Source organism: Bufo bufo, chromosome 1 (assembly GCF_905171765.1).
Source record: "Bufo bufo chromosome 1, aBufBuf1.1, whole genome shotgun sequence".
NCBI classification, from domain to species: domain Eukaryota; kingdom Metazoa; phylum Chordata; class Amphibia; order Anura; family Bufonidae; genus Bufo; species Bufo bufo.
The window spans coordinates 439,510,200-439,533,447 of NC_053389.1; the positions used below are offsets into that span (position 1 = coordinate 439,510,200).

At 40.7% G+C, this 23,248-nt stretch overlaps 1 protein-coding gene across 1 annotated transcript in view; it reads left to right on the forward strand.

Moving 5' to 3' along the window:
• The window catches only part of ANO4 (anoctamin 4), a 364,269-nt gene extending 350,554 nt beyond the window's left edge, over positions 1-13,715 (forward strand). Inside the window, 8 exon segments of the mRNA XM_040415706.1 lie at positions 130-187; positions 5,322-5,419; positions 5,762-5,904; positions 7,604-7,756; positions 8,973-9,120; positions 9,808-9,927; positions 10,173-10,278; positions 13,524-13,715. Of these exon segments, the coding sequence (XP_040271640.1) occupies positions 130-187; positions 5,322-5,419; positions 5,762-5,904; positions 7,604-7,756; positions 8,973-9,120; positions 9,808-9,927; positions 10,173-10,278; positions 13,524-13,715 (1,018 nt within the window).
• The last annotated feature ends 9,533 nt before the right edge of the window (positions 13,716-23,248 follow it).

The following is a 23,248-nucleotide window of genomic DNA, read 5'->3' on the forward strand; positions in this document are numbered from 1 at the left end:
GTTAACTCTTGCACGTTCAGCTGTATGAACTAGAGTCAGACACATTTATAGATGCCATATCATAGGTTTGCCTCTGAACTATTGATCCAGTGTGATTCAGATATTCATCTAACATTTTTATAATTGCAGGTTTACCGGAAGACCGGGTGCTTATTTAAGGCTTATAAATAGATGGCGACTGGAAGAGGTTGGTGTATGTTGTGTATCTATCTATCTATCTATCTATCTATCTATCTATCTATCTATCTATCTATCTATCTCATATCTATCTATTGTAAGAGGGTACCTGGAATCATCGTGGATGGAAGGTATGTGTCACCGAGGTTCCTGGCCTTGGTGAAGTAAGAGACGGAATTTTGTGTCAGCAGCAGCTATTGCTAATTGACACCTTGAGATTTAGCATGGCTGTCATAGCTGGTCCGGGACGGCTCTTACTGGGAGTAGTCAAAGTGCTGGGTGGGTGACTACTCCCCATGTTCCAGGCCGGGTTTTGCCAGGCATAAATACCAGCCAGCACTGCCAGGTGGGGTGGATTTACCTCCCTCTGGAAGTGGACCTCAGGAGTCTGTGTGCTGTGAACTGAGGGCTGTGCTGGGATTTGAGGTTTGAGCCGGACTGGAGGACTCAGGCACCTCTAAAGGCGAACAGGCCGTCTATGGACTTGATGAGGCTGAACTGCTAACAGGGTGTGAATTAACACCCAGGAGAAAAGGTGACTTTTATTGTTTATGGACTTTCCTTGTGTGTGAACAAACACCAAGCCACCTGCGTTTTGTGATACACCTTATCTGCATTTTGTTATACACCAATGTGCGAATAAACACCGCTGTATGATTCAAGAACTGTGTACTTTGCCTCTATACTGCATCCGCTAATCCTAATTACCAGAGCGAATCCCCACACTATCTATCTATCTATCTATCTATATCATATCTATCTATCTATCTATCTATCTATCTATCTATCTATCTATCTATCTCATATCTATCTATTTATCTATCTATCTCATATCTATCTATCTATCTATCTATCTATCTATCTATCTCATATCTATCTATTTATCTATCTCATATCTATCTATCTATCTATCTATCTATCTCATATCTATCTATTTATCTATCTCATATCATCTATCTCATATCTATTTATCTCATATCCATTTATCTCATATCTATCTATCTATCTATCTATCTATCTATCTATCTATCTATCTATCTATCTATCTATCTATCTATCTATCTATCTCATATCTATCTATCTGTCTGTCTGTCTCATATCTATCTATCCATCTCATATCTATCTAATATCTATCTATCTCATATCTATCTATCTCATATCTACCTATCTATCTCATATCTATCTATCTATCTATCTATCTATCTATCTATCTCATATCTATCTCATATCTATCTATCTATCTATCTCATATCTATTTATCTCATATCTATTTCTCATATCTATGTATCTCATATCTATCTATCTATCTATCTATCTATCTATCTATCTATCTCATATCTATCTGTCTGTCTGTCTCATATCTACGTATCTATCTATCTATCTATCTCATACCTACCTATCTATCTATCTCATATCTATCTGTCTGTCTATCTGTCTCATATCTATCTATCTATCTATCTATCTATCTATCTATCTATCTATCTATCTATCAATCAATAAATCTTTATTGGCAGGTCTAAAATTGTACATTAGTATTGCTAAAGCATGTGGGAAATAGGGTGTTGAGGAATGGGGACACACCCGGGGTCGATCTATAGGAAGCTGTGGTGTATCATGACAGGAAGGGGGGAAGGGGTGTGGACACACCCCGGGTCAGGGTATAGAAGTCCATGGTATATCACGCTCAGTCCGTGACAGGCACGGATATATTGTGCTGCTATATCCACAGTGTTCTCTTCTTCTGCCAGCAGGATGGGCAGTTTCTCTTCCTCCTCCATGGAGCTGAAGTCTGGGAGTAGATCAGAGAGTCTCCTAAAGTGGATGTCCCTCACTGCTGAGTATTTGTGACAGTATATCAGGAAGTTGGCCTCATCCTACACCGCCTCCAGGTGGCACTTCTTTCTCTAGGAATGTAGCTCTGTCGATGCCGTCTGGATTCGACGGCCAGGCCCTGGGCGCTCAGTCTGTAGCGGCTCAGGATTTTCCGGTTTCTGGGGTTTCCTAGTTTCTCCAGATATGGGGCTAGTTTGTAATCTCTCTGCAGGCTCTGGTACACCGTCAGCTTCTGGAATGCTCTGACCTCCTTACTCCATTCACTGACGTATTCCTCTTGTCTCTTGTTTACTGTGTTCCTGATCCTGGCTTTTGTGAGTAGGTGTGGGGTGATTTTACAGTACACAGTTACAGTAAGTTGATTTTGGGGTTTTGCCTTGCCTCGGATCCCTTGGTGTAGCAAGGCTTTTTGTAGATGGCCCCAGAATGATAGCGACCTCTTCTCGATTGTAAAGTGTAGAGGCAATCTGCCCAGCTCCCCTCGACAGGCACTGTTAGAGGTGCTCCAATGGACCTGGAGGAGATGCCTACAGAATTCCAGGTGGAATATTTCTGTTAGGCTGGAATCCCATCTTGACCAGTCAGGGTACTTGTGAGGGCCCCAGACTTTACTGCCATACAGGAGGATTGGGGCAATGATGGAGTCAAAGATTTTAAGCCAGACCCTCATAGGTGCCTTGAGGTGGTACAGTCATCTTCTGATGTTGAAGAAGGTCTTGCATGCTTTGTCTTTCAGCTCCTCAATGGCTCCCAATCTGTTCAATTATCAGGCCCAGGTAGGTGTACCTGTTGGTGGCTGTAAGAGGGCGGTTGTGTAGCGTGAAGGTAGGGGGCCTGGCTGACTTAGTTTTCCTTCTCTGGAACACCACAGGAAGTGCCCATGTGGTGCTGAATTTCTCCAGAATGACTAGCTGGTCTTCGAGACCTTTCTCAGTTGGTGATAGTAGGAGAAGGTCATCCGCATACAGGAGAAATTTCACCTCAGACTCATGGAGGATGAGACCTGGTGTTGAGGAGGACTCCAGAGCCACTGCCAGCTTGTTGATGTAAATGTTAAAGAGAGTTGGACTGAGGCTTTAGCCCTGTCTGACTCCTCGGCTTTGCTGGAAGTAAGCTGTTCTTTTCCCATTTACCTTCACGCTGCATCTATTCTCGGTGTAGGAGCTTTTGATGACGTCGTATGTTTTTCCTCCTAGTCTGCTCTCCAATAGTTTCAGGAGCAATCCAGGGTGCCACACTGAGTCGAAGGTTTTTTTGAAGTCCACGAAACAAGTGTATATCTTTCCCTGTTTTGTGTCCACACATGGCTCTGGATGAGGCGGTGCAGGGTGTATGCGGTGGTTTGGCATGAACCCTGCTTGGCTTTTACTGAGTACATTGTGCTGGGTGAGATTGATTGATAGATAGATATGAGATAGATAGATATGAGATAGATAGATAGATAGATAGATATCTACCTCATATCTATCTATCTCATATCTCTCTATCTATCTCATATCTTTCTATCTATCTATCTATCTATCTATCTATCTCATATCTGTCTATCTATCTCATATCTCTCTATCTATTTAAAATACAGATGACATCCGTGTGCATTCTGTATTTTGCGGAACAGAACAGCTAGCCCCTAATAAAACAGTGTGCGGACCCATTGAAATGAATGGTTCCGTATACGGTCCGCAAAAAAAAACGGAACCGGAATGAAAATACGGTCGTGTGCAAGAGGCCTTAGTAGGGGGGGTGCAGATGCTTCCTTGAAGTTAGTACCTGGCAGCCAGAGGTGTTAGATACAACGGGATGATGAGGAGAAATGTCCATTTGCTCATCTTGTAGCTGGCAGAGGCCCACCCTGCCCGACTCCACCCTGATGGGATAGAATGGAGGTTTCAGAGAAGTCAGCCATTTGGTGAATGACCCTTCTATCCAGCAAAAATCATACCTTATACAACAGAGACACAACACATATAATTCTATAATAGCCACCACTAGTATGCACCCCCACATCAGATTTATATCTATCTATCTATCTACAGTACAGACCAAAAGTTTGGACACACCTTCTCATTCAAAGAGTTTTCTTTATTTTTATGACTATGAAAATTGTAGATTCACACTGAAGGCATCAAAACTATGAATTAACACATGTGGAATTATATAGATAACAAACAAGTGTGAAACAACTGAAAATATGTCATATTCTAGGTTCTTCAAAGTAGCCACCTTTTGCTTTGATTACTGCTTTGCACACTCTTGGCATTCTCTTGATGAGCTTCAAGAGGTAGTCCCCTGAAATGGTTTTCACTTCACAGGTGTGCCCTGTCAGGTTTAATAAGTGGGATTTCTTGCCTTATAAATGGGGTTGGGACCATCAGTGGCGTTGAGGAGAAGTCAGGTGGATACACAGCTCATAGTCCTACTGAATAGACTGTTTGAATTTGTATTATGGCAAGAAAAAAGCAGCTAAGTAAAGAAAAACTAGTGGTCATCATTACTTTAAGAAATGAAGGTCAGTCAGTCAGCCGAAAAAATTGGGAAAACTTTGAAAGTAAGGGCTATTTGACCATGAAAGAGAGTGATAGGGTGCTGCGCCAGATGACCTGGCCTCCACAGTCACCGGACCTGAACCCAATCGAGATGGTTTGGGGTGAGCTGGACCGCAGAGTGAAGGCAAAAGGGCCAACAAGTGCTAAGCATCTCTGGGAACTCCTTCAAGACTGTTGGAAGACCATTTCAGGGGACTACCTCTTGAAGCTCATCAAGAGAATGCCAAGAGTGTGCAAAGCAGTAATCAAAGCAAAAGGTGGCTACTTTAAAGAACCTAGAATATGACATATTTTCAGTTGTTTCACACTTGTTTGTTATGTATATAATTCCACATGTGTTAATTCATAGTTTTGATGCCTTCATAGTCATGAAAATAAAGAAAACTCTTTGAATGAGAAGGTGTGTCCAAACTTTTGGTCTGTACTGTATCTATCTATCTATCTATCTATCTCATATCTATCTCATATCTATCTCCTATCTATCTATCTATCTATCTATCTATCTATCTATCTATCTATCTATCTAACCAGTATCACTATATATATATATATATATATATATATATATATATATATTAGGTTAAAGGGAGCACCTCTTTTATACTTTTATACAGAACAATTCCAATAAAAAGGCTGTATATGGAAATTGCTATTTAACCAGGACCATAATATATTCTATAAAATGGCACCGAGCCAGAGCTTTGCTTTCTGTAAAAACAAGGTGTGATATAAATAATTAAAGTGATTTATTTCTTATTTCATTTTCAGTGTCACCCCAGTGGATGCCTTATTGACTTATGCATGCAGATGGGCATAATAATGGTACTGAAGCAAACATTGAATAACTTCATGGAGCTTGGCTATCCGTAAGTCACAGTTCACATATGAAACACACAATGCATAAGACTTTTTACTGTATGAATCATATATTGCAGCAGCTAGACTAAATGCTTTAGTTACTAGGGCATTTTAATCATATATTTTTACATGTTAATGTGCATTGTAGATCATGTTAATTTTTGCTAAAATTTCATTAAGCAAAGAAAAATGTTGAACATTCTAAATTTAATTGTATAGCTAATATGTATGGCAGTTGCTCTAGGAATATCTTTCATTAGGTGATCCATGAGTTAATGTTCAACACAAGCATTATTGCAAAAAATGATTTTAAAAAAACTCATATTTCCATTTCTTTGGTTACGATTTAGGTTAATCCAGAATTGGTGGACACGTAGAAAATTAAGGCAAGAACATGGTGCACATGGGACAGCTAGTTTTTCCCAGTGGGAGAAAGACTATAATTTGCAGCCCATTAATGCGTATGGATTATTTGAAGAATACCTTGAAATGAGTAAGCTCAGTTCCTTTGTCATTGGAGGTTGGAATAGAAAAATGGACAAGGATACTGAATGAAGAGTGCTCCAAATAGAAATAGAGTGTTGTCTACGTTGTAGGGTCCCCAAGGTTGTCTGGTATGGCCTACTTCAATAAATATATGTTGGGAACCAAAAGCTTTGCACTACATTGTGTAAAAGAGGTCCTCTAATACTCTTCAACCAGTCCAATTCAAAAGAAACACACAGATCCAGTGTAACTTGGTTTTCAAAATTTTATATTATCTTCAATCACATATCGTCTTCGACATGACAAAGGGTAACGTTCCTCTGAACAATTCTCATAAGAGCGATTTGGATAATATAAAGTGCAAAATCCCATTGTAGAGTTCCAAAAGGTGCAATGTCCATAAAATATACTTATCAACCATGGTGCTCAGAGATTATTCACATGGAGGTAGAGGGTCTGTGTGAAGACATGGACCACCATATCAGAAGGCTCACCACCACATAACTAATTAGTATTGACACATTATCTGAACTCTTGACAGCTCATAAACACTCATTATAACTCAATTTTATCAGACTGATAGGAATTGAGCTAAATTGTGTTTATGACCTGCCAAGAGTTCAAGTGCTACATACTGTATCCTGCTGGCAGAGCAATTCCCTATTGGGATGGAAGGTACACAGAAAGCCTGCCAGTCTGCAGTTACACAGAAACTGAAAGCTGTACAGGGAAAACTGTTAAAAAATGTGTCATAGACCAATTGAAAAAAAGATTTTTAGCTCAAAATGAGTAGAATGCCATAATAAAAAAAATGTCCACAAGGGTGTCCATAACCTTTAATATATTTATTCTTCAGTATCCATAACCTCTAATATATTTATTATTTGTGGTCTGGAGCGTGTACAGTACAAACATAGAGTAATTAGGTCAGGTCAGTGAAAAGGCGCATGCACAATCCATGGGCTACTATATGGTGCTACCTTGAGGTGCTATGGTGAGGTTCTCCAAAAAAAAAGCAATGTTTCTAGGGAAACAGTATGTAATAGAGCTTGGCACAATGGTTCATTTTGTGGTTTCTTCTGGAACATGTGAGTAAGGCTACTTTCACATCTGCGCTTTTTCTTTCAGCTATTGAGATCCGTCATAGGATCTCAATAGCGGGGGAAACGCTTCCGTTTTGTCCCCATTCATTGTCAATGGGGACAAAACTGAACGAAACGGAATGCACCAGAATGTATTTTGTTCCGTTTGGCTGCGTCCCCATCGCGGACAGAATAACGCTGCAAGCAGCCATGTGGTGCAGAGCAAGACGGATCCGTCATGAAACACAATATAAGTCAATGGTGGCAGATCCGTTTTCTCGGACACAAAAAATCCATCATGGCTATTTTAGACATAATACGAGATCCGTTCAGAACAGATGCAGACGGTTGTATTATTATGATGGAAGCGATTTTGCTGATCCATGACGGATCCAGCAAAAACACTGGTGTGAAAGTAGCCTAAAAATCTCTGCCTCTTTATAAAATTTGGTGTATGCTATTGAATTATATAGGTCCAGGTTCCAGTTCCATACCACAGGCATCCATGATATGACCATACTCATGAGGACTAATTAGAAGGATTATTAGAAAGAGAGCACTGAGGTATAATCTTGATAGCAGGTGGTACATTTCTATTAATATTAGCTTACTTATGTTTGACAGTTCTTCAGTTTGGCTTCACAACTATCTTTGTGGCTGCTTTTCCCCTTGCACCACTCCTTGCCTTACTTAACAACATCATTGAAATCCGTCTTGATGCTTACAAATTTATCAGTCAGTGGAGGAGACCATTAGCTTCACGAGCCAAGGACATAGGTGAGTGAGATTAAATGTTTCATCAATGTGCAGTCTAGTATGATTATGCAAAACAATAATGTGAATTGCTTTTATTCAATACCTACACAGAGAAGATGCCATGTTAGGGGTTTTGCTGCCTTTAATGGGTTGTGTTTGCATTGCCTTGTTTAAGTATGTACCTTCCACTTTCCCACATGGCAGTTCAATCAATGGCTTTGGAATTTATGGCCGTCTGCAGCTTGTTTCAACACTATAATTTCCACCACCACTGATATACTATATACAGCCATACTTCTTCTATAGTCATGGGGAACATCATTTTCTGGATAGGTCATCGGTATCTTATCGGTGGGGGTCCTACACCCAAGACTCCGCTGACCAACTGTTTGAGAAGGCACTGGCCTCTCAGCTCACCAAGCATAGCACCGTACATGATTGTGCTTGGTATCACAGCTCAGCCCCAATCACTTTGGCGTTTTACACTCTAGCCTATGCCACGTGACTGATGAACATGACGTCACATGGCTTAGGCAAAGCTGCAAAAAGGCCACGGTGCTACTGCGAGTACCGGTGCTTTCTCAAACAGCTGATTGGCGGGAGTCCTGGGTGGGAGTCCCTTGGAACCCCAAAGATCTGATTCTGGTGACCTATCCATAAGATAGATCGTCAGTTTTAAAATCTCGGCAAACTGCTTTAAATAAGATTGGTGTTTTACATGCCAGTCTTGATCTATCCCCCACTGGCATCAGATGCGCCACAATTATTAAGAGTCGACACCTCAATAATTGTGGCGCATCTGTGCAGTTCTGTACGTCAAATGGGAATCTATGCTGAAAGCGGTTTAGATTTCCACTATAAATCAATGCCATTTTCCTGGCATAGACTATAATAAATGTGCCATGATGGGTATTGCTGCCCCTGCACCACCACGCCAACTTTTTGGGAAAGCGAGGCTCTAAACCCCAAAAGAGTTGCAACATTTTGCATAACCATGGTGTGCAACTTTTTGATGGTACTGTAGTTTTCTGCTGTACAGGGAATGAGGAATGACCCCCATGGTTTTTTATATTCGCCTTATTTCAAGCAATTTAGAATTTGGTAGATATACAGTATGGTGGTATATACTGTAGCTGGCAAAAGTGTCAAAGGAGTAGTCAAACAGTAAGTGTAAAGTCTAACGCCTAATGGAGAACCATTAATATCATCTCTTTTTGATGAATTCTTCTTCTCTCAGGTATCTGGTATGGGATTCTAGAAGGCATTGGGATTTTATCAGTTATCACCAATGCATTTGTCATCGCTATTACCTCAGACTTCATTCCTCGACTGGTGTACGCGTATAAGTATGGACCATGTGCTGGTCAAGGACAAGCTGGAGAAAAGTATGTTTTCTCATATTTTCCATGATTGTGTATTAATACATTGAAGAGCCATGCAGTTTACATTCTTACAGTACAATGTAATTCGTGCAGTAAAAGTAATTGACATTGAGATACAATGGCTCTGAGCAGCGGTAGGGACTCTATTTAACCCAGCATGTTAGGGGTGTGGTGATTATCCCCTAACTGGTGGATCCTGTCTTATCTATACACAGGAGGTGATATTACAGGCAGAATTAGAATGATAGATAAGCAGATAACTGCAGTAAAGTGATCTGTACAGACCAAGAAGTGATTAGTGGCTAGTGCGAAAACTGCAAGATTTTCTGTTTTTTCTCTAAATATAGATATAATAATGACATGGAAAACTATAAATAAAATCACCAAAAATTCATAAAAAATATGTTAAACATAAAAACTTGATTTAAACAATAGGTCATTTCGGAATCTACTCTGCTCCCTGACTCAGCTTTTCTGCCATACTTCTAAAGACTGCCCACTCCCAGGAAGTGACATCATTCAGGATTCTTCTTATTTCAGTATGTAAAAGTGATTGCCACATTTGGCCAGTAGGTGGCAGCAGAGCAACAGTAATTACATTAGTATGCAAAAGGCAGGGGGGAAATTGCTATCATTCAACTTATACCCCTTACAATCACGTGACAGTGATTATCTTTTTTTTTTGCTAAGGTGTATGGTTGGCTATGTAAATGCCAGCCTTTCTGTCTTCCAAGTCGGTGATTTTGAAAATCGATCAGATTCGGAATTTCATGTAAGAAGATTTAATGGAGCTCCTGTAAAATACTGCCGGTAAGACAAACATTCCCACATGAATACTGAACCATTTATGAAAGCTTAACAACCAGTCACGGCACAGCTTTTATCTTTCAAGAGCCAAATACCAAATAAAAGCTGTGCTATGATTTGGTTGCATTGGGTAACAAAGACAGTTTTTCTTTTAGACGTTTATCATAAATCTCCCCCAAATGTATTATTTTTTGTTTCCTTGTTTTTGTATATGTCTTATATAGTAAATCATTTTCTGTATTCTGAAGGTACCGGGACTACAGAGATTCACCTCATGCTCCTGAGCCCTATGCTTACACTCTACAGTTTTGGCATGTTCTTGCTGCACGCTTAGCTTTTATAATTGTATTTGAGGTAAGCTGTTATAACCCATGATTGCTTAAAGGGCTACTAAGCCCTGAAAAAATAAAATGAAAAATGAAGCATAAACTGCCCTGGAAACTTTGTCTGTAGTCCTTTCTTCATGGACATCTGCCAGCAGTTGCAGAAAGCAGTTAAACAGATATCCTGCAGTCAGTGAAGGGTCTCATTGCTCCCTCTTCGGCTGGCAGAGCTCACAGACTGGCTCGGGGCGGGGTTAACGCTGCATTCACTTTAACAGACTGTCAAACACTGTGAAAGAGTATGGAAGCTGCAAAACTTCAGCAGCTTCTCACAAAACCTCCAAGCCTTTTCAACTTACTCCACTCTAGCCAACTTCATTTCAACCCATTTGTTGAGATTTCAGCAGTGCAGAGCAGTGGTAAGGACCTTAGTCATGTCACCATGTACTGTGTGTATGTGACAGGTTGGTTGAATCCCTCTATAAGTTGTCAAATACTAAGAGTTGTAGTTCTTTCCTTCTCACTCCCTGTAATATCCTCTGATAGCCCATAATAATATCCCATAAATGCTGGTAGTTGTAGTTCTCTTTTATATCTCTCTCCATGGAATGACCACTGATGCTCCATAATAATATTCTGGACACGCTGGGAGTTGTAGTTCTCTCTGGATTATATTTGTATATATTTGAGTGAGGAGGGGTAGTTATCTTGGTCGAGTGTATATTACAGCTCCACATGGTGGTAACCCAGCTTTCCCAGGACCCTGAAAGGCAAACCTGCCTGGTTGTGGCATTATTTAGGAATGGGGAGTGGGATTTGTCTTGGTAGATTTAGTATTATGTAGTCTATTACAGCTCCATATGGTGGTAACCTAGCTTTCCTAGGATCCTGAAAGGCAAATCTGCCTCGCTACGGCATAATTTAGGAATGGGGAGTGGGATTTGTCTTGGTAGATTTAGTATTATGTAGTCTATTACAGCTCCTTGTGGTTATAACAATTCAATTTTGTACTAATACTAAGGCCTCTTGCACACGAACGTTGTGTGCCCGTGGCCGTATTGCGGCCCACATACGGCGTGTCCGCAATACACGGGCACCGACCCATGTGCACTCTGCATCACGGATGCGGACCCATTCACTTGAATGGGTCCGCAATCACGGAGATGCGGAACAGAAGCACGAATCGGAACCCCATGGAAGCACTACGGAGTGCTTCCGTGGTGTTTCTGTCCATGCCTCCGCACCGCAGAAAAATAGAACTTGTTCTATTTTTTGCGGTGCGGACGGATCTCGGACCCATTCAAGTTGAATGGGTCTCAATCCGTCCCGGCCGCCGCACTGACGTTGCCCGTGCATTGGGGACTGCAAATTGCGGTCCCCAATGCACGGAACTGATGCACAACGTTCATGTGCAAGAGACCTAACTAGGAGATTCTTTCCAGCAATAGCCACATCCCCTGTAGAGACATAGATTATCCACGTTAAACCCAGTCCCCTCCTGAACTGCTTTTCTATTGTATTTTTCATTGTCTGCAGTTGCGGTATCTGACGAAACAAGAGCAGATCACAAAGACACATAAGACTATGTTATATTTTGTTGTTTTTTTGTGCTTAGATTCTAGATTTTGTTCCCCTTTAATTATTTCTCCTTGCTGTTGCCATTATTGTTGGAACTTGTCACATTCGTTTTTGCATCAATTTATATTTGTAAACTAGGGAGACAAAAAAATAAGTGACACAAATCTACCATTACTGTAAGTATGACCAAAAAGTAATATGATCCTGCCCCCTACTGGTCCCTGTTTTACAAAAGTATTTCTAATGCAAATAAATAAATATGTTTATATATAATATTTCTAATATTATAAACTGACAACCCCAAATATATTTGCATGTGCAAACATTGCATTTAAGCATACAGATTTAGAGCAGTAACAGTGATCCGAAAGACTTACAGGGGCATTCCCATCTTAGGCATTTATGGTATATTCAAAAGTCCCACCTCACTTTTTCTATTGAACACCAGCACCTGTTTTACCCCTGTCAATGGATAGGTGGTCATGCTTGTACACCTTTCTACATGCATCTACATTTTTCTCTCTATTACAGAAAGATCAGCACAAGTTAGATTTTTTCCTTAACTCTAGTAGACTGCAGTGAAAAGAGCCACTCACAACGTGGCCACCTCTTCTGGTTTAAACTGTAAATCAGTGGCCTGGAGTTGCAGGATCTCCATTCTCCTGGTAGGCGAGGGTCCCATATATGGGACCCACATGGCATTCATGGCATGTCCTGCGGCTTTGCCATAAATGCCTACGAGTGTATAATGGGAATACTCCATTAAAGCTTTTACTCCACTATTCTATAATCTGTTACCGATAAAATACGTAGCCACGTGCTGCTTTGCATCTTAAATCTTCTACATCTTCTGATGCTTCATTTTCATTGACTTCTTTATTTACTGACCACTGTGTCTGTACATGGAATAAATAAATAATTTGTAGTCACTGCACATATGACTACCTGTAAATGGGTTTTCAGAGGTACAATATTGATGGCCTATGCTCAGGATAGCTCATCAATATCTGATCAGCTCCCAGCTCTCCGAACAGCTGTATGAAGAGGCTGCAGTGCTCCATTGAGCACTGTGGCCTCCTCACAATATACCAAGTATTACACAGTATTGTATATTGTATAGCGGCTATGCTTGGTATTGCAGCTCAGGCCCATTCACTTGAATGGGACTGAGCTGCGCATACGCCATGTGACCTATAAATGTGATGTCACTGGCCTCTTCAGACAGCTGATTGGTACTAAGAGCTGGACCCCCACCAATCAAATATTGATGACCTATCCTGAGGATATGTTATCAATATAAAAAAAAAAAACTTTAAGGCGTTATTCTGTCCGCGATGGGGACACAACCAAACGGAACGGAATCCATTCTGGTGCATTCCGTTTAGTTCAGTTCAGTTTTGTCCCCATTGACTGAATGGGGACAAAATGGAAGCTTTTTCCCCTTCTATTGAGGGAAAGGAAAAGCGCAAATGTGAAAGTAGGATTACTCAGGCAGGAAGTAGCAGACAGTTCTTAATATGGACACAAGACATTGTTTTTGGCTCTGCTGCCAAACTTTGAAATAACACATTTCCTCTTAGGCTTTTTGCCACTTCTGTTTCTCAAAATTTCCCTGACAGATTTAGAAGATAGACAAGACAATGTTTTACTATGTATTCGACACTATATAAATTACATTGCAAATTTTGCCTCTTGCAGCATCTTGTTTTTTGCATAAAGAATTTGATTTCCTACCTGATACCAGACCTTCCAAAAGACCTGCGAGATCGAATGCGGAGGGAAAAATATCTCATACAAGAAATGATGTATGAAGCTGAACTTGAAAGAGTGCAGAAAGAAAAGAAAGAAAGGAAGAGAAATGGAAAATGTCAACATAATGAATGGCCCTAATTTTGAATAAAGTAAGAAAATGTTTACGAATGGATTGTTCTTGATAACCACTATACACCACGGGGATAGGGAATATGCCAAACATTCCAGTTTATTTTATTAGGTTTTACATTTAGGTTATAGTAACATAGAAACATAGAAACATAGAATGTGTCGGCAGATAAGAACCATTTGGCCCATCTAGTCTGCCCAATATACTGAATACTATGGATAGCCCCCGGCCCTATCTTATATGAAGGATGGCCTTATGCCTATCCCATGCATGCTTAAACCCCTTCACTGTATTTGCAGCTACCACTTCTGCAGGAAGGCTATTCCATGCATCCACTACTCTCTCAGTAAAGTAATACTTCCTTATATTACTTTTAAACCTTTGCCCCTCTAATTTAAAACTGTGTCCTCTTGTGGTAGTTTTTCTTCTTTTAAATATGCTCTCTTCCTTTACCGAGTTGATTCCCTTTATGTATTTAAAAGTTTCTATCATATCCCCTCTGTCTCTTCTTTCTTCCAAGCTATACATATTAAGGTCCTTTAACCTTTCCTGGTAAGTTTTATCCTGCAATCCATGTACTAGTTTAGTAGCTCTTCTCTGAACTCTCTCTAGAGTATCTATATCCTTCTGGAGATATGGCCTCCAGTACTGCGCACAATACTCCAAGTGAGGTCTCACCAGTGTTCTGTACAGCGGCATAAGCACTTCACTCTTTCTACTGCTTATACCTCTCCCTATACATCCAAGCATTCTGCTGGCATTTCGTGCTGCTCTATTACATTGTCTTCCCACCTTTAAGTCTTCTGAAATAATTACTCCTAAATCCCTTTCCTCAGATACTGAGGTCAGGACTGTGTCAAATATTCTATATTCTGCCCTTGGGTTTTTACGCCCCAGGTGCATTATCTTGCACTTATCCACATTAAATTTCAGTTGCCAGAGTTCTGACCATTCTTCTAGTTTTCCTAAATCCTTTTCCATTTGGCGTTTCCCTCCAGGAACATCAACCCTGTTACCTATCTTTGTGTCATCAGCAAAAAGACAAACCTTACCAGCGAGGCCTTTTGCAATATCACTTATGAAGATATTAAACAAAATCGGTCCCAGTACAGATCCCTGTGGAACCCCACTGGTAACATGACCTTGTTTTGAATGTTCTCCATTGACTACCACCCTCTGTTGTCTGTCACTCAGCCACTGCCTAATCCACTCAACAATATGGGAGTCCATGCTCAATGACTGCAGTTTATTGATAAGTCTTCTATGTGGGACAGTGTCAAAAGCCTTACTAAAATCTAGATATGCGATGTCTACTGCACCTCCACCGTCTATTATTTTATTTACCCAGTCAAAAAAATCTATAAGATTTGTTTGACATGATCTCCCTGAAGTAAACCCATGTTGTTTTTCATCTTGCAATCCATGGGATTTTAGATGTTCCACAATCCTATCCTTTAATAGGGTTTCCATTAATTTGCCTACTATTGATGTCAGACTCACTGGTCTATAGTAGCTCGATTCCTCCCTACTACCTTTCTTGTGAATGGGCACGACATTAGCCAATTTCCAATCTTCCGGGACGACTCCTGTTACTAATGATTGGTTAAATAAATCTGTTAATGGTTTTGCCAGCTCACCACTAAGCTCTTTTAATAATTTTGGGTGTATCTCATCAGGCCCCTGTGACTTATTTGTCTTCACCTTAGACAGCAAACTTAGAACATCTTCCTCTGTAAAGATACATGCATCAAACGATTTATTAGTCATTCTTTCTAGTGGAGGTCCTTCTCCTTTTTCTTTTGTAAAAACTGAACAGAAGTATTCATTAAGGCAGTCGGCTAGCCCTTTATTCTCTTCTACATACCTTCCGTCCTTTGTTTTTAATTTAGTTATTCCTTGTTTTAATTTCCTTTTTTTATTTATATATCTGAAGAATGTCTTATCCCCTTTTTTCATAGACTGAGCTAGTTTTTCTTCTGCCTGCGCTTTAGAAGTTCTTATAACTTGCTTGGCCTCTCTCTGCCTAATCTTGTAGACTTCCTTATCTTCATTGCTCTGGGTTTTTTTATAATTACAAAATGCTAGCTTTTTATTTTTAATGATTTGGGCCACTTCTGCTGAGTACCACAGTGGTCTCCTCCTTTTTTTGTTTTTACTGACAAGTCTAATGCAATTTTCTGTTGCCTTCAATAATGCACCTTTTAAGTAGTCCCATTTCTCCTGGACTCCATGTAATCCGTTCCAGTCTGATAAGGACTCATTTATGACTAATTTCATTTTTGAAAAGTCTGTTTTTCTAAAATCTAAAACTTTTGTTTTTGTGTGGTGGGACTCTTTCACAGTTCTTATATTAAACCACACTGACTGGTGATCACTAGATCCCAAGGTTTCGCCTACAATGACATCATATACCGAATCCCCGTTTGTGAATACCAAATCCAAAATGGCCTCCCTCCGGGTTGGATCCTCAACCACTTGTTGTAGAGATAACCCCAGTAGGGAATTTAGAATATCTGTACTCCTGGTAGAACTTGCTATTTTGGTTTTCCAGTTTATATCTGGAAGATTGAAATCTCCCATAATGATAACTTCTCCTTTCATTGTCATTTTAGCTATTTCTTCAACTATTAGATCATCTAGTTCTTTAACTTGACCAGGTGGTCTATATATCACACCTACACGAGTTACTGCATGGTTAGCAAACTGCAACGTAACCCAAACTGACTCTATGTTGGCCTCACCAACTTGTATTAGGTTAGATTTAATGCTATCTTTCACATACAGGGCCACTCCTCCTCCTTTCTTGCCTTCTCTGTCTCTTCTGTATAAAGAGTACCCTGGTATGGTTATGTCCCAGTCATTTCTTTCATTAAACCATGTCTCCGTAACAGCCACTAAATCTACATTCTCAGATGCCATTATTGACCCAAGTTCATTGATTTTTTTTTTACCTAAACTGCGAGCATTTGTAGACAGGACTCTGAGCTTATCATTTCTTAACCTCTGTGCTTCTGACCTGTTCTGGCATTGTTTCGGGGGGCAATTGGACTCTTTTATTTTCACTCTTTTGCCCCCCCTTCCTAGTTTAAATGCTCTTCCGCAAATTCTTGGAGTTGTTCACTAAGTACATTTGTTCCTTTGAGAGAAAGATGCAAACCATCTTTTTTGTACAGTTCCTTTCTATTCCAAGTAGAGCTATCATGAGAAACAAAGCCAAATCCTTGCTCTTGACACCATTTACCAAGCCATATGTTGAACTCCTTTATGCGCCTCTGCCTATCATTCTGAACATTATGCACAGGCAGAACTTCAGAAAATGAAATGCTGGATGCAAAATCCTGTACGTCATTACCAAGTGTGATAAAAGTTTTTTTCACCTCTGACACTTCATTGCAAGCCAGGTCATTTGTCCCTAGATGGACAAGAACATCCACGTCCCCTTCCTGCTTTGCTTGCTTAACAATATTAATAATATGTCTTCTATCTCTTCTAGCAGTAGCCCCAGGGAGACATCTCACAAAACCATTTTCTTTAAGCTCCACACTTCTTATGATTGAATCACCCAGCAACAGCTGCTTCCTTTGAGACTTCACTTTATCTTTTTTGTTGCATACATTAGACATAGGAGTCGATGGTTTCACACCCTCTGTGCTTGAGTCCATATCCATGTTGTCCTTACATTCTGAGAGTGCTGCAAATGAATTATGGAGAACCACCGACTGTGGGACATGTCTTCTATCCACCACTCTAAGACTTCCAGAACCTACAGTAACCCATCTGCCATTTCTGGGGGTCCTCTGTGGCAGCTGCATTGCAGCAGTCCTAGCTGGAGTTTGTTTAACAGATAATTTAAATATTTCAGCTTTCAAAAATGCAATTTCCTGCTGCAGTAAGGAGAACTGTCTGACAGCATCCGAATCTCCAAAGAGTGGAACATGAAATAAATGCACAACAATTCCTGCACTGAACCAAGTCTGCCATTTTAAAGAGGAGAAAAAATAAATAAAAAAATTGTAACTTATTTGTAAAGTAGTTGTCTGGTTTAGAAACACATTTTTAAATGCCATGTTAGGGCATTCTGAGTAAATAGTGGAAAACCGTCATGTCCGTGCATTATATGGCAACCTATTGATTTCAGTGGGCTCCATGTAATGCTTTACACCCCTCTGTGGTGATACTGCAGATTGCAGTTGAGGTTGGGGCAAAGGGATACCTCCTTCACTGGCATTTTTGAGGGGCCTGTCTAATAAAACAACATTGTCCGGAGACCATTAAATTACCAGACATGTCACCATTTTAGAATAACACATATCACTTCACTAGAGCACTCTGACCATCTATTGCAGGGGTGGCCAACCGGTGGCTCTTGAGTCACATGCGGCTTTTTGCTTCTTCAAGTGCGGCTATAGCTGTGGAGCTGGGAAGCAGTCAGGCCGGCTCACTCTCCACCCCATGCTCAGATCTCTTTTCCTGATCGGGAACTGTTGCTACTTTGCAGCTCAAGCTCACTCTCCACTACGTCCTGATGCACACACTGTGAGAATGTAGTACGTGGAGACACACACTATGACCTGACGTTGTGCTCTTCAGGTCACAGTGGAGAGTGTTTCAGACCTGCAGAGTAGCAGGTGCCCGAGCAGGAGCCCAGTGTCTGATCAGGAGAGAGAAGATATTTTTTTAAATTATAGAACTGAGCATGGGGGTCTGATCTAAGCATGGGAGGTTCTGATCTGAGCATGGGGGTCCTGATCTGGGCAATGGGGGTCTGATCATGGGGGGGTGGTCCTGATCTGAGCATGGGCGTCTGATCTGAGCATGGGGGTCAGATCTGAGCATGGGGGGAAGATCTGAGTATGGGGGGAAGATCGGAGCATGGGGGGAAGATCGGAGCATGGGGGGGAGATCTGAGTATGGGGGTTCAGATTTGAGCATGGGGGGAAGATCTGAGCATGGGGTGAAGATCTGAGCATGGGGGTTCAGATTTGAGCATGTGGGGCAGATATGAGCATAGGGGAAGATCTAAGCATGAGGGAAGATCTGAGCACGGGGGTCTTGTTTGAACATGGAGGTCAGATCTGAGAAGGGGGAGATCTGAGCATGGGGGTCAGATCTGAGCATGGGGGGGAAGATCTAAGCATGGGGGTTCAGATTTGAGCATAGGGGTCTTGTTTGAGCATGGGTTGGTCAGGTCTGAGCATGGGGGGGTCAGATCTGAGAAGGGGGGAGATCTGAGCATGGGGAGGGGGATCTGAGCACTGAGGGTCTGACACTGGGAGTCTGATTTGTGTTGTCTGATCCGAGCATTGGGGGTCTTATTTGGAGGTCTGATGAGGATTGGGGGTCTGATTTAGGAGTCTGATCTAAGGTCTAATGAAAAATATATATTTTTATTTTTTTCTCTGCTAATGAAAAACCTAGGTTCATCTCGTAGGGCGAAAAATACGGTGACTCATGTGTAAATGTATAGCTTGTGGCTCCTGGTAGTCATACGTTTTTCTTTTTCTTTTTGCTCTTTGTCTCTGTAAGGTTGGCCACCCCTAATCTATTGATATAAGTCTAAGACATCAGATTTAGTCCAGTATAATATGTGGAAGGCCCCAATTTCTATTCCCAGGTGACATGTAATAAAAAACAACACATATAGGTAATATCATGCCTTTTAGTGCAGCCTATGCTTTACAATAAAATTACGTTCTCGCACCATGGACAGCTCTTAGTAGGATTCCTGCTGTATATACGAAAAACACTGCTTTGATCACATAGGCAGCAAGAATAGAGCAGTATGCAGCACTATTTCTGCTGTCAAAACAGCACAATCTGAACAGACGTAAGTCATATCAGCAACAAAGGGGTCATACTGAGGAGCACAGTAACTCTGAAAAGGTCACTGTCATAAGATGCCACATTTTGGGCAAATCAGTTCAACAAATGTCAGAACACAATCAATAATTGCTGAAAACTGCACAGAGTTCTTGATTGATTGGTATTCCATTGCCAAAGAGTGTATCCCAGTCTAAGATCACGATGCTCAATAGCAGATGGAGTGGTGTAAAGCTCCACAATAGATCATTATAGCTATTATTATTGTTATTATTATTATATTATATTATTAGAGATGAGCAAAGTTATGAAAAAGTCGATTCAGCTGCTTCACTGAATTTCAGAAATAAATTTGATTTGTGACTAATTACCGTACTTTGTCAGGAATTGCATTTCTTTGTATGTAACCATATAAAATGAGAAAAATCAAAACTGCATACAAAGGCTACACATCTCAATGTTAAAATCTATAATTTATTTAGCAACACAAAGCAAAGGTTAAAACATTGTATACAATTACAACCATGTGTTAGGACAAAGCAATACGTCCAATACACATACTTACGATCACCAAGTCCTAAATGTGGACAAATGTAGGCTGCCAAAACTGTACAAACTTAATAATAAGCAATAAATATGACATCAAAATAATGCAAATACTCATCAAATGTGGATATGGGCAGGCATCGTGCATAGGTACAACGCCCCATGCGTATTGCTGGGTCAACCAGCTTCCTCAGGGGTCTCTGAGTGTAGTCTGAGGACTTGGTGATCGTAAGTATGTGTATTGGATGTATTCCTTTGTGATAACACATGGTTCTAATTGTATACAATGTTTTTAACCTTTGTTTTGTGTTGCTAAATAAATTATAGATTTTAACATTGAGATGTGCCTTTGTATGCGGTTTTGCTTTTTCTCATTTTATATAGTTTCAAACTAATACCGCAGTTTGAACTCTGAGGCTTCTATTTATTTGGTGTGGCCCATGATTGCATTCTTTGTTCATTTCTTTGTATGTAGCGGGCGCAATGAAGAGGAATGGCGATCGCGTCACCCCCCTGTTATTGAACACGTTAGATGCCGCATTCATCGCTGATTGCAGCATCTGAGGCTACAATTTAGGCCTTTCAGGGGTTAATCAGGGTAAAAAAAAAAATATATATATACTCACCTCATCCATTGATTGAAGACACCACGCAAAATCTCACGCGGTAATGTGGTGACGCTGTGATGAGATGTTGCACGGTTTCTACAGTCAAGATCGCCGCAACTGCCTCTTCGTGCTCAAATGGTATGAGGTATGTTTTTTTTTTTACCACCATTTCAGGGAAAATTGATTCGTTACCATGAAGTGCGAGAGAATTTGGCTTCATGACGAAGTGCACTTCGGATCGAAGTCAATCATCTGTCTTCTGGTCTCTCAGATGGAATGCTTAGAAATAAAGGTCATTAATGATGTAGTGATGTAGTTGGATTCTCCTCCTACTTAGATATAGAAATCAATACGACTGACACCATCGGGCGTAATTACATCGAGAGGCATCATATGGGATTTTTATATTTCATTTTGAACAGTTTGGAAAGATGCATTTACTAATTACAGCTCTTTGCTTTTAATTACAGAGAGCAATTATCGGCACAGTTGCATTATTTCACCTCCTCTTGCATGGAATCAAGATAGAAGGCTGCAGATCAGCAGACGTACCCAGCAAATGATCTACTGTGAAACTATTTTGCAATGTGAAATTGCAACTCTGCTTTATACAGCGAGCATGTGGTCAGTGGAAGGCATACTGTGCTTTTTAAAGTGTGTCTCTAAAAATGGATGCAGTCAGACATTTTTTCATCCTTTTTCTACCATTAGCTGCTTTTTTTTTTTGCTTCATTTTTGTTTAACAAAAATGCGAAGATCTATTTCATAGTTTGACTTGGAGGACATCTCTTCCACTGAATCACCAAACTCGTAACTGCAAACCTGTTTACAGTGCAACACTTTTTTTGTATTTCAGATCTTTCTGAGGAAAGTTTCTATATTATTGTACATCTTATATAAATGTAAATAAGTGTACATAGTTCCAGGAGCTTCATTATTTGTACATAGCCAAAACTACAGAGAATGTTCAATTTTCAAACTTTAAATGAAGGTTCTTGGGGGGCAAAGCTACAGTTTATGCTTGGATAATGTGATGCAATAAACTGGAATATGCACAACTGCTTAGCATTTATATTTATGTAATTTCTAATTTTCTTACTCTTTTTTTCCTCTGAATTTCTGACTCGCAGCATGAGTGTGCGGCAGCTCCCGTCCTGACCTCCCAGCACTGATGGGGTCACAAAGCATTATATTGATTTATGATGCTATGTAACCCTTACAGTTCTGGAATGTATTGGATAGCACCGACAGCATTATGTCAGTGTTATCCAGTACATTCAAGACCTCTAAGGGTTACATACCATCATAAATTGATATAATGCTATGCAACCCCATCAGTGCTGGGAGGTCAGGATGGGAACTGCGAGTCCAGAGTGTGGAACTCACTCGCCTGAAAGGGGCCTATAAATATGCTGAGTGAGTGGTCAAGCCCTGTGTGGTCTCAAAGCTGTGCTTTGTGCTCTGACCAGTCAGCCTTCTCTCCTCTTAAGGTGGATTTACACGTGAAGAGGAGAAGCTGATTATCGGGAAAGAAGCGTACCTTCCCGACAACTGGCTGCTTGTTCAGTGGGGATGAAGCACTGCACAGTATCTGGAGTCCTCATACAACAGTCCTCATACAACAGCATTGTTTTGACACCACAATCTGCTGCCCAGAAACGATAATTCACTTGTCTGCATGAACGACAGATTCACCCGATAAATGATCGTTTTGCTCGTTCATCGGGTGATCTGCTGCACCTTTAGACGGCAGATTGTCGGGAACAAGGGTTAGCAGGAATGTTCTCCCCCGATAATGCGCCCTAATATCGAGCCATGTAAATCCACCTTTACTGGATTCATCTCTCACAGTCTCACAGAGAGAATGTAACATGATTCCCTTTCCCCTCTCACAGCATTGCACAGGCTGAGGCAGGGACACTGTAACATAATCTGTCCTCCTTTTTCACATCCTGCTCTGTCTGCTGTAGTTTCTCCCTCTTCTTTATCTGGTACTTTTACTGTTATACTAGACATATTTTAGCAGATTGGGAGGTTTTTGAACGTTTAGGCCACCTTCACATGTGTGGGGGAACGCACATAAGATCTGCATGGATTTATGTGCATTTCTACAGCATATCCGCACCAAAGTCCGCACTGTCTAACAGCATTTTTTGGTGCGGATTAGATGCGGTTTTGCTGCAGATCTCACCCTTCCATTGAAAAAGGTGGACTCTGCAGCTAAAGATGCAAACATAATTGGCATGCTGTGCATTTGGAAATCCGCAATGCAAGTCAATTTCCGCACAGAAACTATCCGCAAGTTTACATGAGATTTGTGTAATCTCATACACTTTGCTGGTATCGCTATTGAGCATTCATTAATGATCATCTTGCATTGTAATACTGCTGCCGATTGCCTGATAAACGAGCATGCTTAAAAATGGTTTGCAGCCGGCAGATCGTGCTGTCTAATTACAATCTGCCGCCAGCACCCCACTATGGGGACAGCATGGGGAAGAGCAATGGCATAATGATCACTCCTTTTAAATAACCATGGATAGATCAAGTAATAGGATGGCACTGCT